The sequence below is a fragment of the Poecilia reticulata genome, chromosome 18 (genome assembly GCF_904066995.2).
Source record: "Poecilia reticulata chromosome 18, P_reticulata-male-v2, whole genome shotgun sequence".
In the NCBI taxonomy this organism is placed as follows: Eukaryota; Metazoa; Chordata; class Actinopteri; order Cyprinodontiformes; family Poeciliidae; genus Poecilia; species Poecilia reticulata.
Window position 1 is genome coordinate 5456665 of NC_088847.1, and position 24498 is coordinate 5481162.

At 41.0% G+C, this 24498-nt stretch overlaps 1 protein-coding gene across 3 annotated transcripts in view; it reads left to right on the forward strand.

The window, feature by feature from the left end:
- sorcs2 (sortilin-related VPS10 domain containing receptor 2) overlaps positions 1-24498 on the forward strand; it is a 307513-nt gene that overhangs the window by 278802 nt on the left and 4213 nt on the right. For 2 of the 3 annotated variants that reach the window (XM_081599375.1, XM_081599374.1), the window contains exons 9-26: positions 237-416; positions 2381-2527; positions 3854-3956; positions 4358-4434; positions 4631-4722; positions 10324-10431; positions 16093-16213; positions 16368-16501; positions 16593-16712; positions 17374-17545; positions 17634-17820; positions 18858-18991; positions 19908-20031; positions 21195-21307; positions 21846-21968; positions 22045-22144; positions 22513-22615; positions 23466-23720. In XM_081599375.1, coding sequence (XP_081455501.1) covers positions 237-416; positions 2381-2527; positions 3854-3956; positions 4358-4434; positions 4631-4722; positions 10324-10431; positions 16093-16213; positions 16368-16501; positions 16593-16712; positions 17374-17545; positions 17634-17820; positions 18858-18991; positions 19908-20031; positions 21195-21307; positions 21846-21968; positions 22045-22144; positions 22513-22615; positions 23466-23679 — 2352 coding nt within the window. In that variant the 3' untranslated portion in view covers positions 23680-23720. The remainder of the gene's footprint in view (positions 1-236; positions 417-2380; positions 2528-3853; positions 3957-4357; positions 4435-4630; positions 4723-10323; positions 10432-16092; positions 16214-16367; positions 16502-16592; positions 16713-17373; positions 17546-17633; positions 17821-18857; positions 18992-19907; positions 20032-21194; positions 21308-21845; positions 21969-22044; positions 22145-22512; positions 22616-23465; positions 23721-24498) is intronic. The other variant, XM_008435096.3, reaches the window with a different exon arrangement.

Consider the following 24498-nt stretch of genomic DNA (forward strand, 5'->3'; position numbering starts at 1 on the left):
TTCACATCCAGCTGACCCCTTCAGTACCTCCGTACTCCCAAGCAATCGCATCTGTTATTGCTTGGATTGTCTACATTGTTGGAGGGCAATATTAGAGAGAGTGTCTTTTTCCAAATTGTTGTGGCGCAACACTTTGTCCGGAGTAGAAGTTTTTAACCTGGGGTTATTTACGTCTGTTTAAAAAAAAGTATCTCTTCTCACCCGTTTCCTGCTCTCTCCTTTCCTACCTCCTGCAGGACGTTCAGATAGTGAGCACAGACGAGAGCCAGGTGTTCCTGGCCCTCCAGGAGTGGTACCAGTCCGACACGTACAACCTGTACCAGTCGGACTCGCAGGGCGTCTACTACTCCCTGATCCTGGAGAACGTCCGCAGCACCAAGCAGCCGGAGGAGAGTGTCCTCATCGACATCCTGGAGGTGAGGCGCTCCGTAGCAAATGACAAATGTGTTGTTGTTGTTGTTGTTTTTTTTTTCTCCAATTTCTTTTCCTTAATAATTAATTTAGTGTTTAAATCTATAAGTTGCAACTATGAACACAAATGAAGCCAGATCTTCCACTGGCGGGGAACCGGTGGAAACGTGGTGACGGCGTTCCCGAGTCCTAGGCAACAAAATGAGCATCTGATGATGTTATAAGTAAACGAACCACTTAGTCACACTTAAGGGGATAGCGCTTACACTTCCCTTCATTAATCTTACTATCAGTAAATTCCATTAAAAGCCCAGAGCCACCACTGTGCTACTTGGTCTCATTGGGATTTATCTATTGTAGGAGAAGCTTTCAGACTGTTTTTTTAGGGGGGGATTTTCTAGTAAAATGTAATATACTTTTGTCTCCTGAATCTATTTTTAATGTGTTACTCAAACAGCAGGTGGAACTCTATGATTTTTAAATTGTTATTATGGCCTGGTTCTAGTGTTCCTCAAACTTTTTCAGAGTTAGGATTTATCTATTGTAGATAAATCCAAACAATTCACCTAATTCACATGTGCCAAACTCAAGGCCCAAATCTGGCCCGCTGTCCAAATTGGCTTGAAACATTGAGTTTACCTGACTGCTGCCTCAGCCTTATTTGATGTTGAGTTGTAGGCCGTGATAGATACAGCACATTTAGCATCATACATTAGCGCAGATATTGTAAAATTTTCTTCCAAATATTTCTAAATTAGCGCCACAGAATCTGGGATTTTGATTACAAAAAACCCCACAAAAACAGATAGAATTGAAAATAAAATCAAATAAAATAGAAACAATAATAAACTGGCTATGGACTCATTAGATTCATTACACAGAAAAAGCTCAGATGTCGTCGGCTCCTGAAAGGTAGCATATTTTCAAGAATAAATGTAACATTTTCCATCATTTACAATATTAATATTAGGATATTCACTGCGGTTGTAAAGTGGTACACATATAAGAATAAGTGTGTTTTATTACGCACTGGCAGAGCAACCGTGAGGCATCCCAATGAAATGACCGAACAACCGTAAATCTCTGAGTGAACGGCCAAACGCTCGCTCTCATAACGCTCCCGGCTTTAATATCTGACTTATTGTTTTGTCCTCATCCGTCTTGAGAGGCAGTATTAATAAACGGTTTAGGCAGCTTAAAATGTTTTTCCACTTTTTGATCACACTAGAAATAGCAGCTAATCATTAAAGGAGTGCCCACGAAAAAAAAAATGTTTTACAGGGGTCTCTGCTGAAGCTAATTTGTGTAGGAGTTCAGGGTCTGTATGTTATTACCAGCATCTCCTCACATGCCAGCTTAACGGTAGCTAAGAAGCTGTTGTCAAGGACAGAATATTTGTAACATGCTAGGCATTGATAGCCAACGTCAATTAGTTCCAATTATGCAACAAATTGTTTGAATACAGCCAATTTGGCCAATGCTGCACCCATCATTTTTCCACTGCTAATAGCTAGCTGTGCTGCATTGTTGATGCTAGCTTGTATTAAGCTTCACTTGTTATATTTGTAGCAGCAGTAGAAATATATGTAATATTACTCTTATGTTTACAGATAAGCTTGTTTAATCCTATTCTTTACTACCTGTCAATCTAAACAATGTTTTTGTTTAGTTTTCTTTTTGGCTCTAATGGCCTTAATTTGAAAGTGCTAAGACAGAAAAGTAGGTAAAGAGAGAGAGAGAAGACGTGTGGCAAAGATCACCAGGCTGGGAATCGAACCTGCGACCGCTGCGTCAAGGACTAAGGCCTCTTTATGTGGACTTTGCTTAGCCCATTCGCCACCACAGCACCCCCAACCTAAACTATCTTTTCCTTAGATGGTGTTTAAAGAGACAGAGAGGCACCGTCATGGTGCTTAGCAGATGGAATCCCAGATGTTTTAGCATGTAGCACATCTGCTTTGTTTCCTAGGTGCGTGGGGTGAAAGGCGTATTCCTTGCCAATCAGAAAATTGACGGAAAAGTGACGACTCTCATCACCTTCAACAAGGGGCGGACCTGGGAGCCCCTGACCCCGCCCGCCACAGACATGAACGGCAAACCAGTCAGCTGCAAAGTAGTAAGTGCTCCATTTTTCATCTTTACCAAACTGCAACGCATATTTCAAGATATATTTTAGTCACAAGTATGACTAAAACCAAAGCTTTTCTGGTTTTAAAGTCGATAAGCTGGTGACGGTAATGGACCAACTCATGTTAAAGGCAAACATCCCAAAGTTATCAACCATATTTAGGGGAAGTTTGAAGTTTTATTGTGTTTTTTTTTTCATATGATGTTGCTGATACTCTAGGTATGTTAGCTAAATGAATGATGCACGACAAGGCTACACGTTGTCACGGATACCCGATCTAGAATTCTCTTATTTTAACATCGGGGCAGATACAGATATCGATAACGGATCATTCCATCTCTGCATTGAACATAAAGGGGAAAAGGACGAGTGCTGTGGTATGAGGAATGCACACCAGATTCTTGCCATCCATCTTGTCAAAGTCGCAGCTTCACAAGGTTAGACAGCAAAGAGCCATACGTCTCCCCCCAAACCCCTTCCGTATCCTGAGCCCCATACATCACACCCGGCCGGGAGGCAGAGGGGAGCACCAGTGTTCTCCTTCATTTGAACCATCGCTCCAATCTGCTAAAAAAATTATGAAGACAGGTGCAGATATGAGCCTGACGCTCGTATACCACCTTTAAGACACGTATACACACACACACACACACACACACACACACACACACACACACACACACACACACACACACACACACACACACACACACACACACACACACACACACAGCCGTTAGATCTCTGATACTGACCTTGTCATAACAATGGGCTCTCCCCATACTTCAAAAAAAAAATTGCTTGGCAAAATATCTGCTGTCCTGGATTTAAGTCGCCACATCTATCAAGCACGGAGAAGACTTCATTTTCAGGCGCTGACACGACACATATTGTCTGTGTGATGCCGCGGGGCATGGCGCCTCCCGGCCCGAACAGCGGGTGGAGGAGGGAGGGAGATGAGGCGGTGGGTCAAAAGAAAAACTGTAAGGCTCGATCTTCTGTCTCCCACCTGTTGGAGATCGGCTCCGGAGATTAATGAGCTTTCAGCGTGAAGATGGTTAATCTTACTGCCTGTAGAAGGAAATCAAGATGGTGAAAATATTGCTACGCATATTTACAATATTGCTAGCATAAACACCAGCTAAAGCTAAGGGTTTCCCTGAGGCCGAGGTCAACAGAGCTGCAATCTTTTCCTTTTTACGGCAGAATCGCCCAGCGAAGATGTCCGTCTTTGATGAAATTTGATTGTCTGCAGATGAAATTTTGAAGTTTACAGTATGCTAGCTTACCGTCCTTCCTGTTGCTCCGCTGCAGCCGGATTGCCGCCTCCACCTCCACCTGCGCTGGGCCGACAATCCCTACGTCTCTGGCACCGTCCACACTAAAGACTCGGCTCCGGGCCTCATCATGGGTGCTGGTGAGTGGAACCGTCTCTTTTCACATTAAAACAGTTTTGTTTTTCTTTTAAATGTATAAGCCTATTTTCCCCTGATAAAAAAACAACAAAAAAAACTCTTACTCAAACGGTTGGAAAAACAGACGAAAATTTAAATGGAATTTTAAGAACGTGGGTTTCTGTCGATTTTCAAGATACAACCTGAAAGTAGTGCGCATTTGTTGGGAAGATAACTAAATGAATAAAAAATGGCCTGAGGTAGAAATCCTGCTGTATTGCTCTGTGTGGCGGCTCTCTGTAGACCTGCCTCTCTCAGCCCTGTTGCTCGTGTGCCTCCTCTCTCTCTCTGACTTTGTTTCTGTTGTGTGTTTCGGGAGTCCCCCCTTCCTGATGCAGCTCTGCATTTTTCATCTTTCCCTCAGGTAACCTTGGCTCCAAACTCGTAGAGTATAAGGAGGAGATGTACATCACTTCAGACTGTGGGAAGACATGGAGACAGGTACAGCATGCTTTGACTGATTTTCTTTTTTCTTTTTTTTACTCCAAGGAAAAACCTGGAGATAGAATATCCAATTTTTACCAAGGTTTCTTTTAAGCCAAAAAAAATTGTGCTTTACGAAGCTGATCATGAGAAAAACGCTGAATTGTTTCCATTGGTAAAGTAATTTCCAATCTTTAATGTTTTCCTGTTGAAGGTGTTTGAGGAGGAGCATCACATCCTGTACCTGGACCACGGTGGAGTCATTGTTGCCATCAAGGACACGTCTATTCCCCTCAAGATACTCAAGTAAGATTACACCAACTCTTTGCTACCTCTTATTTAATGTTTTAGTTTCATTACAAGCTGCCAGTGGTGCGCACACTTCCGCTAAATTGCTAGTAGCGAAGCTAAGTTAGCGCTTTAGCGTATTTGCTAACTTTGGAAACACTTGGTGCACTTAGCTTCTTATAAGCTAATTCATTTAATAAACATGGACATGTGTGTTGAAGTTTGACTTTTTAAACTTCAACACAGATGTGAAGTTTACATTTATATTCACGCTTTTATTTTGAAGTGGATGAAACCTGTCCTTTTCCTCTCCTTTGGCCTGCTTTCTTTTTCTCTCCCCTAAATAAACAGCAACAAAATAAACATGAACAGAAGAAGATAGGAACTTGAATACAATATTCAAGAGCATTATGAAACATATAAAGTATACTGTCAGAAATAATTGGTGCTTTTGAGGTTTGTGGTCTTTCAAAGACAAGTATAGTTTAAATTGAAGTTAGTGCTTTGGCATTAGAATTAGCTTGCGCTGTCTACCGTGAAGCCACGGTTAGCGTTAGCGGTGACCCCCCCACCACTGGCACATGCCTTCTCCTTTTAGCATTTAAAAACTAATCAGATTTCTGCTAAGCTAATGCAGCGCTACGGTCTTGGAATCCATTGAAGACAGTCACCCTCTCTCACACAGGCTATCACACAAGCTTAACAGGATGCTATCTCTTTGCCCTACAAGAGGAATGTTATGATGAAAACCCAAAGGCAGAGATGTAATCAGAAGTGTGTCTCAACTCTAATTCAGACGACCCTGTAGATGGACTCAGTCTTTCACCTGACCTCTGAAGGCGTTTCTGTTTCTAAACGAGTTGAGAAAGAAAGATTTCACCCAGAGAGAAATCTCAAATATTAGTCAAATAATCCTGATTGATGACATAACATGACATAACACAAAAAAAACGAGCTGTTGGTTTTATATTTCTGGCCTCAGAAAATCGATGTGTTCTTGTGTAACGGCTCTGTTAAAGAGCTTCTGGATGAGACAAAAAAAAAGCAGCTAATCATGGAATGCAGATTTTATTTTATTTTTTTCCCAGGGTTTTTCAAACTGATTTATTGCATCTATTTTAAGCTGAAACTATTTCGCAGTCTCAGTAAAGTGGATCATTTGTTATTTCTGCAACTCCAACTGGCGCGCACCCCTGGTGTCGGCGATCGTTTTGCAGCCCATCTAAAGGCGTTTTCCACGCTCCGAGGCCTCCCAGGTTCCCTCCGACGTGACGGATTTCTGTTTTGCAGGCTGATGTGGTTTTAATGTGGCGAGATGCAGCGTTATTTGGAAAACTAGCTGTGTGCCATTAACTTAATTTTGGTTAATTACCGTGAATGATTGCTGCTTTAGTACCAGAGATTAAGATGCTGATTGTTAACAATGTTTTAAACTTTTCCTAAATCTTTAAAGCTGTATCATTTTGTGTGGCTTATTCAAACAGCAGCAAATCTAAGCTGTGCATATTAAAACACACACACATATAAACTTTTTATGTGCTTTAGAAAAACTGGTGGGCTTGATGTACACTCATCTGATACTTTATTAGGTACACCTCTCTTGCACCGTGTTGGACCCGACCTTCAGAATCACCCTAATTCTTCAAGGTCACTGAACAAGAGGCGGACACTGCAGCTAAAAAGTTAGTTGTGCTAACGCTAAAGCACTAAACAATAGCTCCAAGAACACAAAAGCACAACACTCTGACCCTAAAGCACTAATTATAAACATTAGTTCTGCTAATGCTACATCACTTCACCCAACAGGGTTTAGTGGAAGCTAAAGCGTTAAGCGGTGGCATTAAATCAAATTATATCTGCCCTTCAAAGACTACGACTCCGGATATGTTGTATGTATTTTTCTTCTCTACTGTCTGTGTTTTATTTTATTTAGGTATGTAATTTAAAATAACGTTATTTGGTGGAGTAAGCCACCGGTAACCAAAACTTCAACACAGATGTCGATGTTACTCAACTGACAGATTACAAAGCAGCCACGTAAATTAGCACTGCAAATATATGTGTAAAACTTAATTTATGGGATGCTGAGTGTGCTAAATGTTTTCAGAGCTGGCTAAAGGACTAATTGAAAAATTAGCTCCAAAATAAGCGGATTAGCAGAAGTGAGCCCATCACTACACCACCACCAACCTGGATCTCACCTGATTTATTTTGTTTTGCATAATTCAGGTGAGATCCATGTTCTCCATCAAATTCTGATCCTATTATCTCACTGGACCAGCAATTGTTTTTCCAATCTATTATTGTCAAATTTTAGTGAGCCTGTATGAAATGTTGCCATGTTTGTTGCTGCCGTTCTATCTCTGCATATTGTTTTGGGTCGTTTTATCTCATCACCCCACTTTCCCCAAATTACATCACAATTTGTGGTTGTTTTACCGAGAGATGTCGAAATGGAATCAACGTTGTAGCATGAAGCCGTCTGTAAGATCAGTGTGCACTGATGTACGGAGCTGTTAGCTAGTTAATAAACTGCCATGTTTGAGCTAATGAGTGATTCTTGCCCAGCGGATGATCGATGATTTGAAGTCAAATCAAGTCCTGACAATGCAAGAAAACAGAAACATTTCTTAGGTTGCTGTTTTCCGTTTGATCTGACGGAATTTTAACTTTAAACAAAGTTGCGAGAGCAATAGCTTCTCTGATCTCATCAGTATCCGACTGATCTTTCCCAGACTTTAAGTTAAAGGCTGGCCCATCAAAGCCTCGTGATTACATAACATTTTTCTTAATCCGTCTCTGGGATCACCGTGTCTCTCTCTCTCTCTCTTTCTCTCTCCGAAGGAAGATAGAAGCCGAACAAAAACAAAAAGCGCTTTAGTAATTCCAAACTAATTTCCGTCATCCGTACACCTGAGCGGTAATTCCAACAATTACAAAGCCCTCGGATTCAGCGCCCAACAGGTTGTGTTGACAGAAAAGAGACCTCCGACGTGGTTAGATTCAGCTGTTCTTTGATGCATAATGAGGCTTTGCGACTGCATCCTCAGTAGCTGTGTTGATCTGTGCTGTCTTCCCCTCTCGCTGTGCCCATTCGCTGCTGATTATCTTATTGTCGTCTCGGTAAGAGCGTCATTAAAACACACAGCCGTGTTGTGTGAGCGGGACACTGCTTGATTCCTCATTGATCCCTCTCCATCACGCAGTCACACTTACTCAGCGCTACTGCCACTGTTGACAGCTGAAATTGTTGGCACGGTGACTGAAGGAGAGCAGATGGCTCTTCTTGTTTTATTTTCCAAAAAAAAAAAAGGAATTTAATAGCAAACTGGGTTCGCCTGCCTGCACAGCCGTGTTCTGATATTATGTATTTTCTAAGCCCTCAATTGTTTTCAGTCAACTAGGGTCAAAATCAAGGAAAGGAAAACGTTTTTTCCAAACTACGAGGACTTTTCTGAATTTTCATACATAAAATAGGCATTTACTCAACCCTTTCTTCTGTCTCCATGTAACCCTATGTTCTACGTCGTCTTCTCTCTCACATGCTACCTTCCTTTCCTCTTTCACTCCATCCTTAAATCTCCTCTTTGGTCTTCCTGTAGGTCTCCCACCATCCTCAGCATCCTTCTACTCTCCTCTGTTCATGTCCAAACCATCTCAGCTTGGCTACTCTCACTTTATCTCCCCAAACATCAGACATGAGTCATTCCTCTGATGCATTCATTCCTGACCTTGTCCATCCTTGTCACTCCCAAAGAGACCCTTTGAGAACCGTGTACACAACCTAATCGTGCTAATATCCTGTATATAAAACATGTGAACTTTTTAAAGAATACTTTGAACTTCTTGGTCATCATCACTACATCAGAGTGCACATTATGAATACTGAATACATTAGGGTTAGAAACCTTCCATTTGAATAGAAACTTTATCCATTGCCACATGGACAACAACGTTAAGCAGTTAAGGACTGATTAAAATGCAGCTTTAGTCGTTTGATATTTCCAGTCATGAATGAACACTTTGCATGATAATCAGATATTCATCCTGTTGGATGGCGTCTCACTACAGTGGCTAAGATAATAAGGCATTGTTTCAACTGAGTGTTAAAATACAGTTCGTTGTCATTTGGTGCATTAATTTTTATATTTCCGTTGTAAAAGCGTCTCTATACCACAACATTTAAGTCAGCGGTACGCAGTCCATTGACTGGTGGACTGAAAAACGTCACTGCTTGTTACAAAGATGAGATATAAAGTTAGACGTTCAGGTCTAACCACAACCGTCTAACGTACAACTTTTGGTGGGAACGTTCCAAGACTACTGCGGGCCATAAAGTAGCTTACCGAACCGCAGTGACCTGCGCCGTACCGCTCTATGGGAACGAGGCATGACTGAGAGTTTTGGTTAGAATAATAGTACTATCCAATTTCCTGATGTTGTACAGTCCTACTCTTAAGTGGTATATTTAATATTGACTAAAGTTAAAGTGAACTAATTTCTTTTCTCAGGGATCATTCAAAGTGAACATGCAGCAAAACACGACAACTTGCTTACTAACTTCACAGTAAGACGGTATGAAGATTCAGCTCTCGGTGTGCTGTGCTGGATTTTATCGCTCAGTTTTAATGTTTTAGAGTTTAATGCAAAGAGTAATTTGGAAATCATTGTGATAAACTAATCTGCCTCTTGATAACAAGCAGAACTACACAGTGGTACCTTTGGGGAAAATGAATCACCAGCCCGGTTTTAAAAGGTAGTGAAGGTTATTGAGGAACTCAAAGAGTCTTGGTCACCCTCATTACAGCACAAACCAGGGTACTATACTAAAATAAACTTGTAAAACCCTCAAAGTGCTTAGTAATATGACTTGAAACATCATTTTTCTTAGAGAAAGAACACCAAATACTTTTAAATTGCCATGATGAAATGTGCTGACACCTGATTGGAGGGTCTTTTCTTGGCTCTCCTCTATTATCAGAGCAGAAATGAAACATTAATGGTTCACTGGTCCAAGAAGCCCCTGAAATACGAGTTTGGTTTTCATCCAGAGTTTTGGGTGGAGATTCGCACCTGATAAAAGATCCGTGTAATTTCCTTTACCTCGCTTTCTCTGGGACTTCTAAGTTTTGATTTGACCATTTTTAACTTCGGAGATTTTTGATACAGGGAACTTTTAGGACTTCTCTTGTCCAAGTTTCTGTAGGTCGAACATTTTCTGAAATCAACTGTTCTGATGCAGAACGGATTGCATTGGTTGTTGGAGGAGAGAGTGATTTAAGTTCAATTGAACTCTTCTTGTTTCCAGTACGTCCATCAGGCATTGTGTCAAATAATGTGAATTAAAGCTGAAGTTAAACGTTTTTTTTTACTTCTTTGACACAAATCTGAATATAATATGAAATATTTGCATTTTTTATCTCTACTATTTAACTTTTTTTATTATTATTTTCTGTTGTACAAGTTGGAAAGAAATAGTTGCAACGGTTTTCATTTTTCTCCAAAACGATTTTTGGCACAGATATGTGCTTTCCGAAGCTAACAAAAGCGCGTTAGTCATGTTTCTTACTAAAAAAGTGAAACTTCTTTTGATGTGGGCTAATGCTTTTCTTTTCTTAGGTTCAGCATTGATGAAGGCAGAACCTGGAACGTTCACAACTTCACCAGCACGTCTGTGTTCGTGGACGGACTCCTGAGCGAACCAGGAGACGAAACTCTGGTCATGACGTGAGTTAATAAACTATTCCCCCAAAAATACAAATAAAAACTAAATCTGGTTGAGAGCCTGTTACTGGGAGACACTTATCAGACTTGGTTTGACTAAGTTTATCTGAAATTTGACAAGTTCTTGGTTGTGCTTCCAACACAATGGAGTATTTCCTCTGCATAGATAAAACATACGGTTTTCCATGTGCAGCTCTCCCTTTTTCAATCATATTCTCTTTTATTTTGCAGGATCATTGCATAATTTACAGCGTATACCAACTTACCTCAGCTGGTTTGCAAGAAAAAAAACATTGATTCTCTTTTTTTTTTTAAAGCTCGGTTCTCTGCTGGCAGAGGTGCATTTCTCTCTCAGAGCTATTGAAAAACATTATGCTAAAAGGTTATTATGAAGTTCTTTTCACAGCAATGCCAAGCGCTGTCTGCCCGAGCTCTCCTCACACTTTCTGCTCTCTGCTCGTTTCTAATGAGTTATCTGACAGAACCTTCCAGGCTGCAAACTATGCTTAAGGAGGGGGCTCAAGTTACTCTTCCATCACAGCGATTCTTTCGCGATTTGTTGGAGCGGGGCAAGCAATTTCGTGGTGCTAACCGCAGCTGCTCTCGCACCCGATTTCCCTCAAAGCCCCCCTCCTCTGTCTTGACCTCTAAATTGCCATTACAGTGGAGGTGGAAGGGAGAAAACAGCCCAATCAGCCTCATGGCCTTCCCTCCTGTCTGTTTCTTTCCCCTCTGACATTTTACCACATCCGATCTGGGCTTTTTTGTTTTTTGTGTGTGTTTCTCCATGCTGGCTCTTTGCCAGCCAGCAACTTCCAGCGAGGTACGGCAGATCTGTGCATATTAAATATGTGGTACACTTTAGAGCAATGTGAAGTGTTATACTGAGGGTATGCTTAGAATTATTCTTATCCTTAAGGTAATTTTCTGAGCTACATTAGCCTCTTGAGTCTCTTGAGCAACTTTTGCTAGATGATAAATTGTCCCAGAAGTTATTGGCGATAAACGATAATATTGTTATGAGACCGTTTTCAAGTAATGTCATAATAATGCAATAACACATTCTCAAAGATCAATAAGCTTTGAATTCTAACAAACATTTAACACTGGAACTGGAAGACATGTTAAATATCCAAAACAGATAAACAAAACAACAGGAATAAATGAAATTAATCATAAAGTCTCTGTAAACAAAATTGTTCAAACAATTTCTACTTGAGACCAAATCACCAGAATGAAGACTTTTGTCGTCCAGTTTTTGGTGGAAAGATAAAAACATTTAAATCATGCAAATTGAAATTATTAAGCTGATTTTAATACTTCATGTGGTTGATTAACTGATTTATTGCTTATTATGACAGGCCTAGTTTAGCCACACCAGAAACACGACTACCAACATTGACTCACCCATGAGTAATTACAGATTTTCAGATCTGAACACATATCTATGGACATTTCTGTCAAAAACGTACATTTTAAGAGCAGCCACCGGGCCGGAGCAGGTAACGGTGTAAGTGGATCCTAAACTTCCTTAGCAACAGATCCCAGAAGGTCAGGAAGTGAGACCACATCTCCTCCACACTGAACATTATTTTTTACATCTGGCTTTAAGGTCCAGTATATTTATTCAGTGGGGAACAAATCCAATGGTAATTTGAGTTTCTTCGAACTTCTAATGACTTTTATTTTCCTTGGTGTATAAATATGATGTGACACGGAGGTCCATTTATTTTAGCTATTAGCCTACAGGCTGGACAGGGACCGCTATTTATCTCAGCAACACACAGAGTGAGCAGGAGGTGAAAGGAAATTCAAAATAAATCTTCAAAACTATTGGATACTTTCAACAAAAAGACACTTATTTAGATCCACGGGTCTCAACATTGATTAAACACAATCTACATGTTGGCAGATTATTTGTGGGTGATGCCCTACCATGACAAATGTAAATATTTAGAGGGAAACAAAAGATGAATTTTTGGGAAAGTACCTCAAGCCTACTGCTAAGCATAGTGGAGGACCTGTGATGCTGTGGGCCTGATCTCTCCTCGTTAGAATGCACGTTATCATGAGCTGTTTGAAAAACCAAGTCATTTAAGTGACGATCAGATGGAATAAAGGGCTTGTACTGCAACCCAAAAACGTTCCCTTTTCCGAATTTTCCAGATTGTTATGATGCTGCTGTGATAAACAAATATTTGAGGGTGCATTCAAACTAACTCCGTTAGTGTCTTTAGTCAAACTCTAGTTCGTTTCCCTATAAAAGTCCAGTAAAAGTTCCTGCTCCAAAAGCAGGAAGTGGACAATAGAGCAGGGAATCCTGGGTAAAATACAATCAAAACAAGCAGTGAGTCTAACACTGGGAAAGAGAAATGGCCTTTTGTTCTTTTACCAAATATGCTACTCCGTTCTGTTTACATTTCATGAAGAAGGAAGTTGTGCTAGTCTAGTCTTCTTCTGATGTTTTTGTATTGTTTCCTTCAGTGATTCTTGGTGCAGCGCCACCACAGGTGAGAAGGGAAACAGGTTTTTCAAAGGTTTTGGGTTGTCTGATACAGTGGGGTTTAAAAGCAAACCACAATGTAGCAAATGTTGCAATGTTGGTCCCTAATCGAACCGAGTCTACCGGACTATCAAGTGTGAAAACCAATACTTTATGGCTTTTTAGCAGTAATCTTTTTATTTCCCCTCTACATTTGAGCTAGATTGATACCACAAAACTCAAATCTTTGATAATACTTGCAACATATTCTACTACCTAAAATGGTTGATTTCTTGACAATCCTTTGGCGTTGAAAACCTGGAGGAAATTCAGTAGAAAGCATCCTCAGACTATAACATCAAACTTTCAAGACCTCAAATCTCTCTCTTTTTTTCTTTGTCAGCTCCTCCTTTTTGCTAATCCCTCCATCAGGAAAGTTAACTGAAGTGAAACCTGTCACATCATCTCAGACTACACGGCCAGGTTCACAGATAAGGCCAATCTTTCAGCTGTAATCTGTCGAGAAGGGCAAAGAGAAGACCACAAACACTAGGACACACACCAACACACACACACTTACACAGACAGAGACAGGAGGACAAGAGGCTTCGGCATATAGGTTCACTCACAATTACCTCCCATGTTGATGGGTTGAAACGCGCGCACACACACACACACTCACACACAGATATATGTTCCCCATCTGGCTCTGGAGAGATAGGGTCGGATGGGTGCTGAGGGCAGCTCCTGTCTGACAGATTAGCCAGGCTCTATTTCTTAACCATGGAGTTTCGATTTTTTGACGCCACAGTCTGCCATCCCATAATGAAGTCTTTGAGCGGTGACTTAGCACCAAGGACAGGTGGAGGGGAGGGAGGGTGGGTGTTGGTGGCAGAGCAGAGCTAATCCAGCGCTCATACTAATGACAGCTGGTCAGATCACAGACCGGACAGACGCAGAGTACCGATGGAAACAATGTGTCAGAAACGCACCAGATCATTATCCCAGCTCACTCTTCACTCTTCTCCTGCAGGAACTTCTTCGCCAGAAAGATTTCCTCTGAAGCGCCTCAGCATCCGATATCTTTTGGCACCAGAAAATGTTAAAGAAAAAAAAAGAAAAAGAACCCGACCCTCGCTGGCGTTTTTCCTCTGTGTTCCTTAATGAGACGATCCGTTAATGGCCGTCGAGTTTGTTTTCGCTCAGCTCTCTTTGGAGTATTGTTTGTCCACTGATGGAGCTCTAGAGGCTCTGAAGTGCCAATTCACCACTGAAACACCAAGATGCTAAATTAACTGAGGCTGGTGGGAATCAGATAAAGCAATAAGTCTCGCTTTAAAAGCTGGAGCGAATTAATTTGAATTTGTGTGGGAGCAGATTTGGACGAGAGAAGGAAGAAGGCAGTCGGCATAGTTTAGGAATTCATTAGCAAGTATGTGTGGACCTCTAGAAATCACCTGAACCATTTGATTTCACCTACATTGACCATGTAGTTGATTACTTTGAAAATAAATTTGCATAATGGAAAAACTCTAGTATTTCAATAGAAGGTTTTGGTGCTAGGATGAGGTGATTTGTTTTGTTTTTGTAGTCATATCAAAATTGTTGTTTTGTTTTTTTGCAAAACTACAATTGAAACACTTTTTCCGCTTCACACGAGTCACATGATTGATAACTAGACGTTACTACTGGCGAAAATCATAAAGAAGAAAACAGGAAGTGGTTAGAGGATGATGGGTTGCCATGTTTTTTAAATTACTTATTGTGTGAACTTCTTCACGTGTGAATTTAACTGCGTTTATTTAAAGGAAACACCGCAACTGTGAAATTGTGTTTTTTCAACATTAGCAGAATATAGACAAAATGTGTCATGGAAAGGCAGCGAGTGACAGTCAATATACATTAATTTGAGTAAAAACGTCAGTGAGTTGATAGCAGCGCAACCGACTCAATGCCTTGAACTCAATGCATGAACATTTTCATCACGTCACGTCAGAGCCACAGACATCCGTTTGTTTTATCCATATTTTATGTTATAGACCAGATAAATGAGGTACAATTTTGTGAGGAAGAAGTTATTTCTTAATTCATAATCAGCTTTATACGTCCAGTTTGTGAAGACCAACAATATGTTCGACTTTGGCTCAAAAACATCCATCAAGAAATTCCAAAACCAGACCGGCGAGAACAGCAAGACTGGATTTTGTTTTTCCTACTTCATGTTGGGTTTGAATACTTTCAGACAGCAACAGGAGAGGAAGTGAGGGAGCCACTCGTGTGAGTCGACAGAAACACATCCATCACGTTGTCTTTAACGATGTCAGCGAAGACGGTATTAGTCATGCTTGCTTTGCTCTCCAACAAGGTGATGGTGGGCCACCGCTGGCAGACTAACATATGCTGGAGTCACTGACTTGAGTCACATCAGTCTGCTTTCAGAAGCAATGCTGCAACAGCAACGGGAAGACAGCTTACTGTAGCTCGCGAGTGGGATGTGTTTTATTATAGAACAGCACCATCTAGTGGAGGGATGCCGTGTGTGTAGGGAGGCTTTACCACTCTGGAGCTGAGTGGTATCATTTTACAACAATTTCATTAGGGAAACTGTACACAGGATAAAAAACCAAATGTAAATTTCTGCCAACATTTTTTTTTTTTGAATAATCTCGCAAATTAAAATGTTCACATTTACAGTTTTTCAGAATTTTTTTCTGTGTATTCTGGTAGCCAGGCAACAACATTTTATTGACATATTTGCTTTTGTATCTTTGTGCAAAGACTGGGAAAAGTTAATAAATTTTAGATTCATCTCAGAAATTTTCTAGAAAAAGTTGAAAACCTTTGACTTTTGAAACTCAAAAATTTCTTGAGGGTAATCTCAAAATTTGAGGGTTTTTTTCTAGCAAATCTTTGACTTTTCAAGCTCAGAAATTTCCAAGTTTTTCTCTAGAAAATGTTGCTGATTAATCTCAAAAGGTATTTCTCTATTTTTCGTTTTTCTTATCTACAGCGGCCCAAATACGCCATTGTCCATTTTCTTATTGAAGATCTTTCTTTTTATCTTGATACCTTTTAATTATTGATGAATGAAAACAAAATGATGCAAGTACATATAAAGACCACTCTGCCCTGAAGTAACAGTGAATAATATTGAGTGCGTGCGTGTGTGTGTGTGTTTTCAGTGTGTTTGGCCACATCAGCTACAGGTCGGACTGGGAGCTGGTCAAAGTGGACTTCAGGCAGTCGTTCCCCCGTCAGTGCACCGAGTCGGATTACGAGTCCTGGCAGCTCACAGACCTGCAGGTAAATCACGGATACATTTGTTTTATTTCCCCCTATGATTCAGTTATTTGATAGATTTTCTGACTTCTAAACAATTTTGAGGACGTAGGAGTGCAGATAAAATGTATCCTGTTAGCTTGCGTGAATGTTTTCGGTGCACTCGGGTCGCCCTCAGGGGGAAAAGTGCATTATGGGACGAGAGCGGACCTTCAGGAAGCGGAAGGACAGCGCGTTCTGCGTGAAAGGAAAGAGCTACACGTCGGCTCTCACCGCCACGCCCTGCCAGTGCACCGACAACGACTTCATCTGGTGAGCGGGCCACTGACAAAAATGAAACGCACAAAAACTACAAAAACAAAGTCTGATTGTAACTGTGCCTCTGACCGTTGGGCACATGCAGTGATTACGGCTTTGAGCGCTCCTACATGGAGGGCGATCGATGCTTCCCAGACTTCTGGTTCGATCCCGAATCTCCCCCAGAGAGCTGCCACCTGGGACAAAACTACCAGTCGAGCACTGGGTACGTTTCGTATTTAATAAAAAGGGCTTGTGTTTGTTTTTTTTTACCCCTAATTTCATTAATAAGGCCAACACTTTGTGGCAACAAGTCAAATTTTGAAGCAAAAGAAGGTGGAAAAAACATCAGATTTTTATTTTTTTTTTTACATAATGTGGTTTTTGTTTGTTCAGCTAATGTTGAGGAATAAATGACATCACTTAATGTTTAATTAATGCCTATTACTCATCAGGGCGTTAGAGTGGCTCTGTAATTTTTTCGAGAGATTTTCTCTTTTCAATTCCTGATTTTCTGGGGGGAAAATTGCTCTTTTAAAAATTTCTTTCTATCTGACAACCACTCCTTGGTTTAGATGCCGTGTACCTGGACTAATGTTTGCCAGTGGTGATGTATTATATATTATATATCTTTGAATTACTGAGTGAGTTGAACATTGTCAGTGAAGGGTTTATTTCTGTACTGAGTGACAGAGACAGCTTAAGGTTAATTTCCTGTTATGTTTTTGGACAATAAGTAGCTTAAAGTTAGCTAAAGTCTGAAAGTAGCAGGAACCAGAGGGGCTTTGACCAGACAGACGTTAATAATAATTAGGATATTAGCCGTTAGCTTGTTTTTACGGTTGCTAAACATTTTTTTTCTTTCAATGTTCTCCTTTGTGTTTTAGCTACAGGAAGGTGATATCAAACTCTTGCGAGGGAGGCCTCGACAAGCAGCAGAGTGCCAAACAGCACAGCTGCCCTCTGCTGCCCCCTAAAGGGCTGAAGGTCGACATTAAAGGCCAGATGCTGGCCGTGGCCCCTGGCGATGACATCACGTTCATCGTCCACCAGGAGCAGGTGTCGTTAAAAAAAAGCCGATTTCTCCCTGCTTCTCCCTCCTGCATTTCCTCTGGCACCGGCTTACAGGTCGTTTGGTTCCCAACAGGGCGACACGAGCAGCACCAGGTATCAGGTGGACCTCGGCGACGGCGTTCGAACCATTTACCAGAACCTGACGGTGACTGACGAGCCCATCCAGCACCGCTATGAACAGCCCGGCGTTTACAAGGTGACAGTGAAGGCAGAGAACATGGCGGGACACGACGAGGCCACCATGTACATCCAGGTCACAGGTCAGTGTTTGACCTACTCTGTGACCTTTGAAGGGAACGCATTTAGTCAGTGTTTTGTTCCATTCCTCACTCTGACAGCTGCCTTTGTCAGAGGCATTAAACCTAAATGCGTCATTCCTCCTTTTATTCACACCTGGGTGTGTTCGACATGGCAGCAGAGACAAATAAATCTGTGTAACAATCAGTGAAATAAATACCACTTTCCAGCGACATCATTCCTACAAGAAAATGCTGAAATAAAAATACAAAAGTGGTTTGAGGAAGTAAAAAGTTTAGGAAGTTGTTAAAAGCTAACGCTAACATTCTAGCAATTCTGGATGAACAAAATGGAAACGTGTGCAGTGACTCCTGATTATTTCCATATTGTAGAAAAGATGATGTAAATCAGTTAAGTAAGATTTCACAACAATTTTACTTTTTTTACAGTTTATTAAAAAAAATAAATCAAACCTCTAGGCTTGAGTTTTTCAAAGTGGTGGCCGCCAGGGGGCGCCAGATGAGCCTCAGAAGGTTGGAGGAAAGATGAGGGGGAAGAAAAGCTAATTTCCTCATTTTAAAATGTCATTTTTTTAAAGAATACAGTTAAATCTATTTACCAATTATTATAAAATTTAAGCTAAAATAACTTACTGAAATGTTACTTACTATGCTCAGCTTTCTGATTGGCTGCCAGTCAAATTTATCCAGCTGCTTTGCTCTTTCTTTGCCACTTTCTTTTGACAGACGGGGCGGTGTTTGAAGCATGGCTGTGCTGTTTGATCTAAAGTTTTTATTTTTTCACCAGTCAGATCGTCCAACGATCCTGTTCAGTCCTCTTTATGTGTCACCATGTCCTCAGGCAACATGTTGAACTCAAACTGACCCGCTGTGCTCATTGAGGCGTAAAGACATCAGGGGACACGGTGTCAGTCTTGCTAAATGTGGCGTTTTACGTTTACGTGTAACAGCTGATCAGTAGAGTAAGAAAGGCCGCGAGGGATTTTTCATTCAACAGATTTTTGAGTGAATAAAAAAAAAAAAAACTATTTCCTGTGCAGAGCCTCTGCAGGAAGTTCACCTGGAAGCGGTTCCCCTCGCCAGGAGAAACGGTGAAGTCAACCTGACGGCCGTAGTTCTTCCCACTACAGCCAACCTGACCGTCTTCTACTGGTGGCTCGGCGACGGCCCTACGGTAAAGCTGGAAATATTCAGCTGTTGTTTTACGGTGCTGACTGACAGATACCTATAGGCGCATCTTAAAGGGGCGGTGTTATGTAAAATCAAAATTTGTTTGAGCTTTCCATCATGTTGTAGTGTTATTCCCTCATCAAAAACATACCCGAAGTGTTGATTTGATTCTTTCATGAATGTTTGAGAAATCCTTTAATCTCCATGGCAACCACTCACCTGTGCAAAGCCCCGCCTTTCAACCATTGTTAAAGGGTTAATAGAGGAACCATGTTGTAAGGACTTTCTGAAGGCAGAGTTTCAGAAAGAGCTGGAGTTTCTTAAAGAGACAGAGGCCCAATTTCAAGGAACTAAATTACCAAGTCAAATTTCTTTCAAGTTGTTTTTAATATATGTAGCATTTTTATAGCAACTGAAGATAACAAAGTTACTTGATTATCCTGTAAAATAATGGCACTATGTGCCTGGAAAACTTTACAACACTGCCCCTTTAAAAAACTAAAATACCATAAAAAGTTTAATATTTTCAGCCTCTCATTTCAGAAAGTGAAACTCTGTATCATGTAAATTTATTGCTGAAATATTTCAAGCAAGGAGCATCTCAGGAAATTAGATTATTGGATAACAATTAAAAAAAGCATTTCTAATGCATGTATGTTATGTATTGACCATAATATCGGATGTGAATATTTACACCATAAGAGTTTCTGGGCTCCTTCAACTCATGAAAAAGCAGCACTTGATGTTAATGTGAAGTATATCAAACCTCATTTTGGTGTATGTAACGCAACATAATGATTTAATAATCTTTGAATGTATAAAAAGTTGATTATTATGAGATTTAATACCTAAGTTGTTGGTGTGCTGGTTTGTCTTGTTCTTCCTGTCCTGTAGCTAACATTTCTCCCTCCCTCTCCCAGCCCAAACTGACCCTCCAGAACAGCCTTTTGACCCGTTTCCCCGAGAGCGGAGAGGTTTCTGTCACCGTCCAGGCGTCCAACGGCCGATCCATGGTGCAGGACACAAAGATCGTCAGAGTCTATGGTAGGAATTAATATGTTACGCTTAATGAAGCGTCAAGGTAATGACGGTTGCGTATGTTTTTCCATAATCTGGGACTTAAGCTTAGCTTTGTGGACACGTAACACTAGGTTGGTTTACTTAATAACTTTAAAACAGCGTCTGTTTAGTATTACATTTAAAACCATTTCAAACAGTGGTGTCCACATTGTGGCGCGGGGGCCTTTTGCAGCCCTCTGAAGGATTTCGCACAGCGCCTGATCGCAACGCAAATAGATGGTTGATGCAAATGGATGAGTTTTCATCTTATAGTGCAAGATTTTTACAGATAACAAATTACTAAACAAAATCAAGGTTTTTTTTTATAGATGAATAATATCACGTTTTAAAAAAATCTATTTTGTTATAGATAAATAACACCCTCATAAAAAACAACAAAAATCTGTATTTTGTTTACAGTTAAATAACATCTTCCTAAAATAAGTCAGGATACTTTTACTGGTGACCGGTTGTGTCATAACACAATTGTTCACAACCTTTTTTTTTATGTTTCATATCAATAATTAATAAAAAAAACATTTTACTTTCATTTATTATTGAAATGACACAAAATGTTTGTTTTGAAAAAGCCTTTTGGCCCCTGAGAGCTTTCAGTGTAACGAGTTTGGATGCTGCTGATCTAAACTTTTACATTTGAGTCCTTATGAAAGAGAAACAAATTCAATGGTAAGTTTTCATAGAAGTTTTCGTTTGTCCTGTACAGCCCTGAACAGAGCTGCATGATATAAAATATAAAAATATAAAAGCTGAGTTATAGCCATGCAGCTCATAGATGTGTTTTGTCTGTAAGTTGCCACTCTACACGTAATTTCACATCAAGTCTGCTCTTTTTTTTATTGCAACTCTGATCCCATTCGGTTAAATGACACCACTTTGATTACACTTCTGCCGTCTGCATCCGTCTAATCGAGACATTTCTGCTTTCTGCGCACACAACCTGGCAACCTGCTGCCATCTGTTAGCGCCGGCAGCGCCGTGGAAACACGCAGACTGAAACTACGCCACGTTTCCTCCGAGATGATTGGCAACGAGGCGCGTCTGTCCGTTCAGAGCAGCAGCTGTGGGTTTGGGTCGTGTCTTTCTGGGCCCGATCGGCTGTCGGTCCTAACAACTCGCTCTCCTTCCAGACAACTTCCAAGTCATCCCGCTGAGCTTCAGCAGGAACCTGGACCGTTTCAACCCCAACATCCCGGAGTGGAGGGACGACGTCGGCCAGGTGGTCACCAAGCTCCTGGCCAAGGTTTGATCACTTCACTTCTTTTCCAGTCATTTTCTTTGTTATAGGCGACGTTGATGTTGCCGCTGGATGACTTGATATCTACCAAAGCTTATTTTTATAATTTTAGAAAAACATTTTAAAATGCAAATAACTTAATTCCCTTTTAACTGGCCTAAAATGCAATAGCATAGCATTGACATAGTGAACGCTGGATCATTTGTAGCAAATGATGAATCTGCAGCAGAGGACTGATCTGTTGGACAGCAGGAGGCACTTAACACGATTTTTTTCCCCAAGAATTTGAACCAGGTGAAGCAAAAACTACTCCACTTCAGGAGAAGCTTAGAGCATATGTTCAGACAAGGAAGGTTTTTCACCTTTATGTAGTTTTGGCTTAATCACTAAATTGGTGTAAAAAAAAAAAAAAAAGGCAAATATGTTGAGCTGAAATCTGAGAAGCGACGAAGCTGAGCAATTCTTATTTTTTGTAGAATATGCGATTGTTGTTGGCTTCCTGCTGACCAGCCTTACACCGTTCTTTATGACCTCATGTCCTCAGACCACAGGCGTACCTCAGGACTCTCTGGTTACCGTGGTGAACCCAGGCCTCCCCACGACGGCCGACCTGTACGTGTTGCCGCTGGACTCCAAACCAGCCAAGGGCAGCATATTGGTAGATAAGGTACATCCACACAAACCCAAAGCATAAAGACGCGTTCAGCGTAAACGCAGCTCTAATGCGACGTTCTCCTTCTTAGCGTATCCCAGCGGTCGTTCAAGCGGTCAGCGACAAGAACGTGAGCTTCATGGTCCGAGGAGGTCTGCGGGTGTTGGTGATGTTGGCCGACCCGAACGCAGGTAGACCCTGAAAGCTACCGACGCTTTACTTTGTGTTTGCTGTGATTGTTTCCACTGTAGTTTATTGTTCAAGCCATAACAAACAGCATGCTAATGACTATTTCCATTGAATAGGTTTTATTGCTAATGACTCGGTAGCCGCAGCGGCAGAGAATGGTGCGTTCACCAGACGTTCCCAAACACAAATGAAACCCTTCCCCTGTTGTTGTGACCCAATCAACCGTCTCCACTTTGAGGCCGCCGTGCTGTCCTGTTCTCCCAAACACCCCTCACACTTTCTCATCAACACTAGCAAATGTTCTGCTTTTGCTTCTACGTGATGTCGGTCCCTTCTTGTCTGAAGCCTGTGCATTTGTCTGTCACTCTAGGCTACCACGGAGCAGCCGGAGGGCCAGGCGTTTGGGCACTGGCTGTTATATTCCTAATAAGCGTCATTGGCACCGGCTCGTTCATTCTGTACAAGTTTAAAAGGTGAGCTTTGTCCTGGTGTGAAGTCACTTCCTGTTGGTCTGCACTCAACCGCAGCCAGTAGCATGATCCGAGTTTTGATGCAAAACATCTATTTTCTTAACGCATGAAAGGCTGCTTATATTTACAGATACACACACCCATTTGGAAATCAAAAAGACAATGGCAGCAGTGAAATAGTTTTTCAAAAGGCGTTGCAGTCTGGCCTCATTCAGAGAGGTCATGGAGGTCGTGGTGACATCACCCCACCTCCCAGTGACGGGAGAATCAGAAACACGTTCACATGAGACCAGTTGGACGTTTAGACGCATGTAAACACTAAATAAATCTTGTCATGATTCAGTTCCAAGAATGTATGTAAAAAAATGTGTCTTCAATCAGAGGCTTCTTCAAATTCACAGTAACCCTGACTGCTATAGGAGATTTCTCCTGCAACCACAGCCGTTACCAGCTACAATAAATGGAAATAATTCTACAGAATAATTGAATTTTGCTGCAGATTTTTTATAGTTTTATTAATTTGTTTGGTCGATTCAAAACCATGATCTGAGACTCACTGGTAACCATTGCTTAATTTCCCAAACTTCCTACCACACACTATATTTTGCATGAAATTTAGCCTCGATGATAGTATCTTATGAACTGCATGCATTTTTAATGCATTATTTCCCCCCACAACAGTAGCTCACTAATAACACCACAGCCCCTGAGCGCGGAGCACGAATATCCACCGAAAAGTCACCTGAATGAAAAGCTGCCGTGCGGTTCTCCAGCCCCGCCTCATTAAAAACAAACCACTATCCCACAGTCCTTGGCCTAGGACTGAGGACCCCTATCCTCCACTGTTTTTCAGGAAGCTCCCTGGCAACCGCAACATCTACGCCCAGATGCACAACGAGAAGGAGCAGGAGATGACCAGCCCCGTCAGCCACAGCGAGGACACGCAGCACATCATCCAGGGCGAGGAGTTCATCGACGACGACCTGGACTCGCAGACTCTAGGTAACGCAGGAGGCAGCCCTGCCTTCCGTTCTCTTATAAGGACTACCACTAACCACTGCTACTAAAACAGCCAGGCCACTAACTCCAGCAGCTAACACACACCAAGGTACTGAATGACTTCACCCGTTTTCTCTTCATATTTTAACGTTGTTGTTTTTTTGGTAACACTTTATTTGAAGGGGTGTGCATAAGACTGACATGACACTGTCATAAATATGACATAACATCTGTCATGACCCTGAACACGTCTTTATGAATGTCTGACTGTTGTCATGAAGTGTCATTCTGTAAATGACACTTTTAATGCAAAATTGCTTTAATAGTTGCATTAAAAGTTGACTAAAAGTGTCAACTTTGCATTAAAGTGTCATGATTTACAAAGTAATGCAAAAGTTGGCACTTTTAATGGACTTACAAGGTAACTTTTAAAGCAACTTTGCATTAAAAGTGTCATAATTTACCGAATGACACTTCATGACGACAGTCATAAACATTCATAAAGTCTTCTTTATGTTCATAATAGGTGTTATGTCATGTTTATTACAGTGTCATGTCAGTCTTATGCACACCCCTTCAAATAAAGTGTTACCGTTTTTTTTTAAGGCACTTAAATTTATTGATTATATGTACAGGTGCATCTCAGTAAATAGACATGCAACCTATTTAATTTCAATTAATTATTTAGTTACATTTCCCTTTGGGATCAAGAAAGAATTCTTGAATTAAAAAAAGTATTTATTTTTTTTAAGTTTTGCTAGTGCTCGTTTTCCACTGCACTTTTTCCTTCCACTCAACTTTCCTGTTTTTGTGGCAGTGTGCAGAGAACCAGCATTGTCAGCATGACTTTTTGGGGTTAGCCCTTATTTGTGCATGGCAAACAAAAC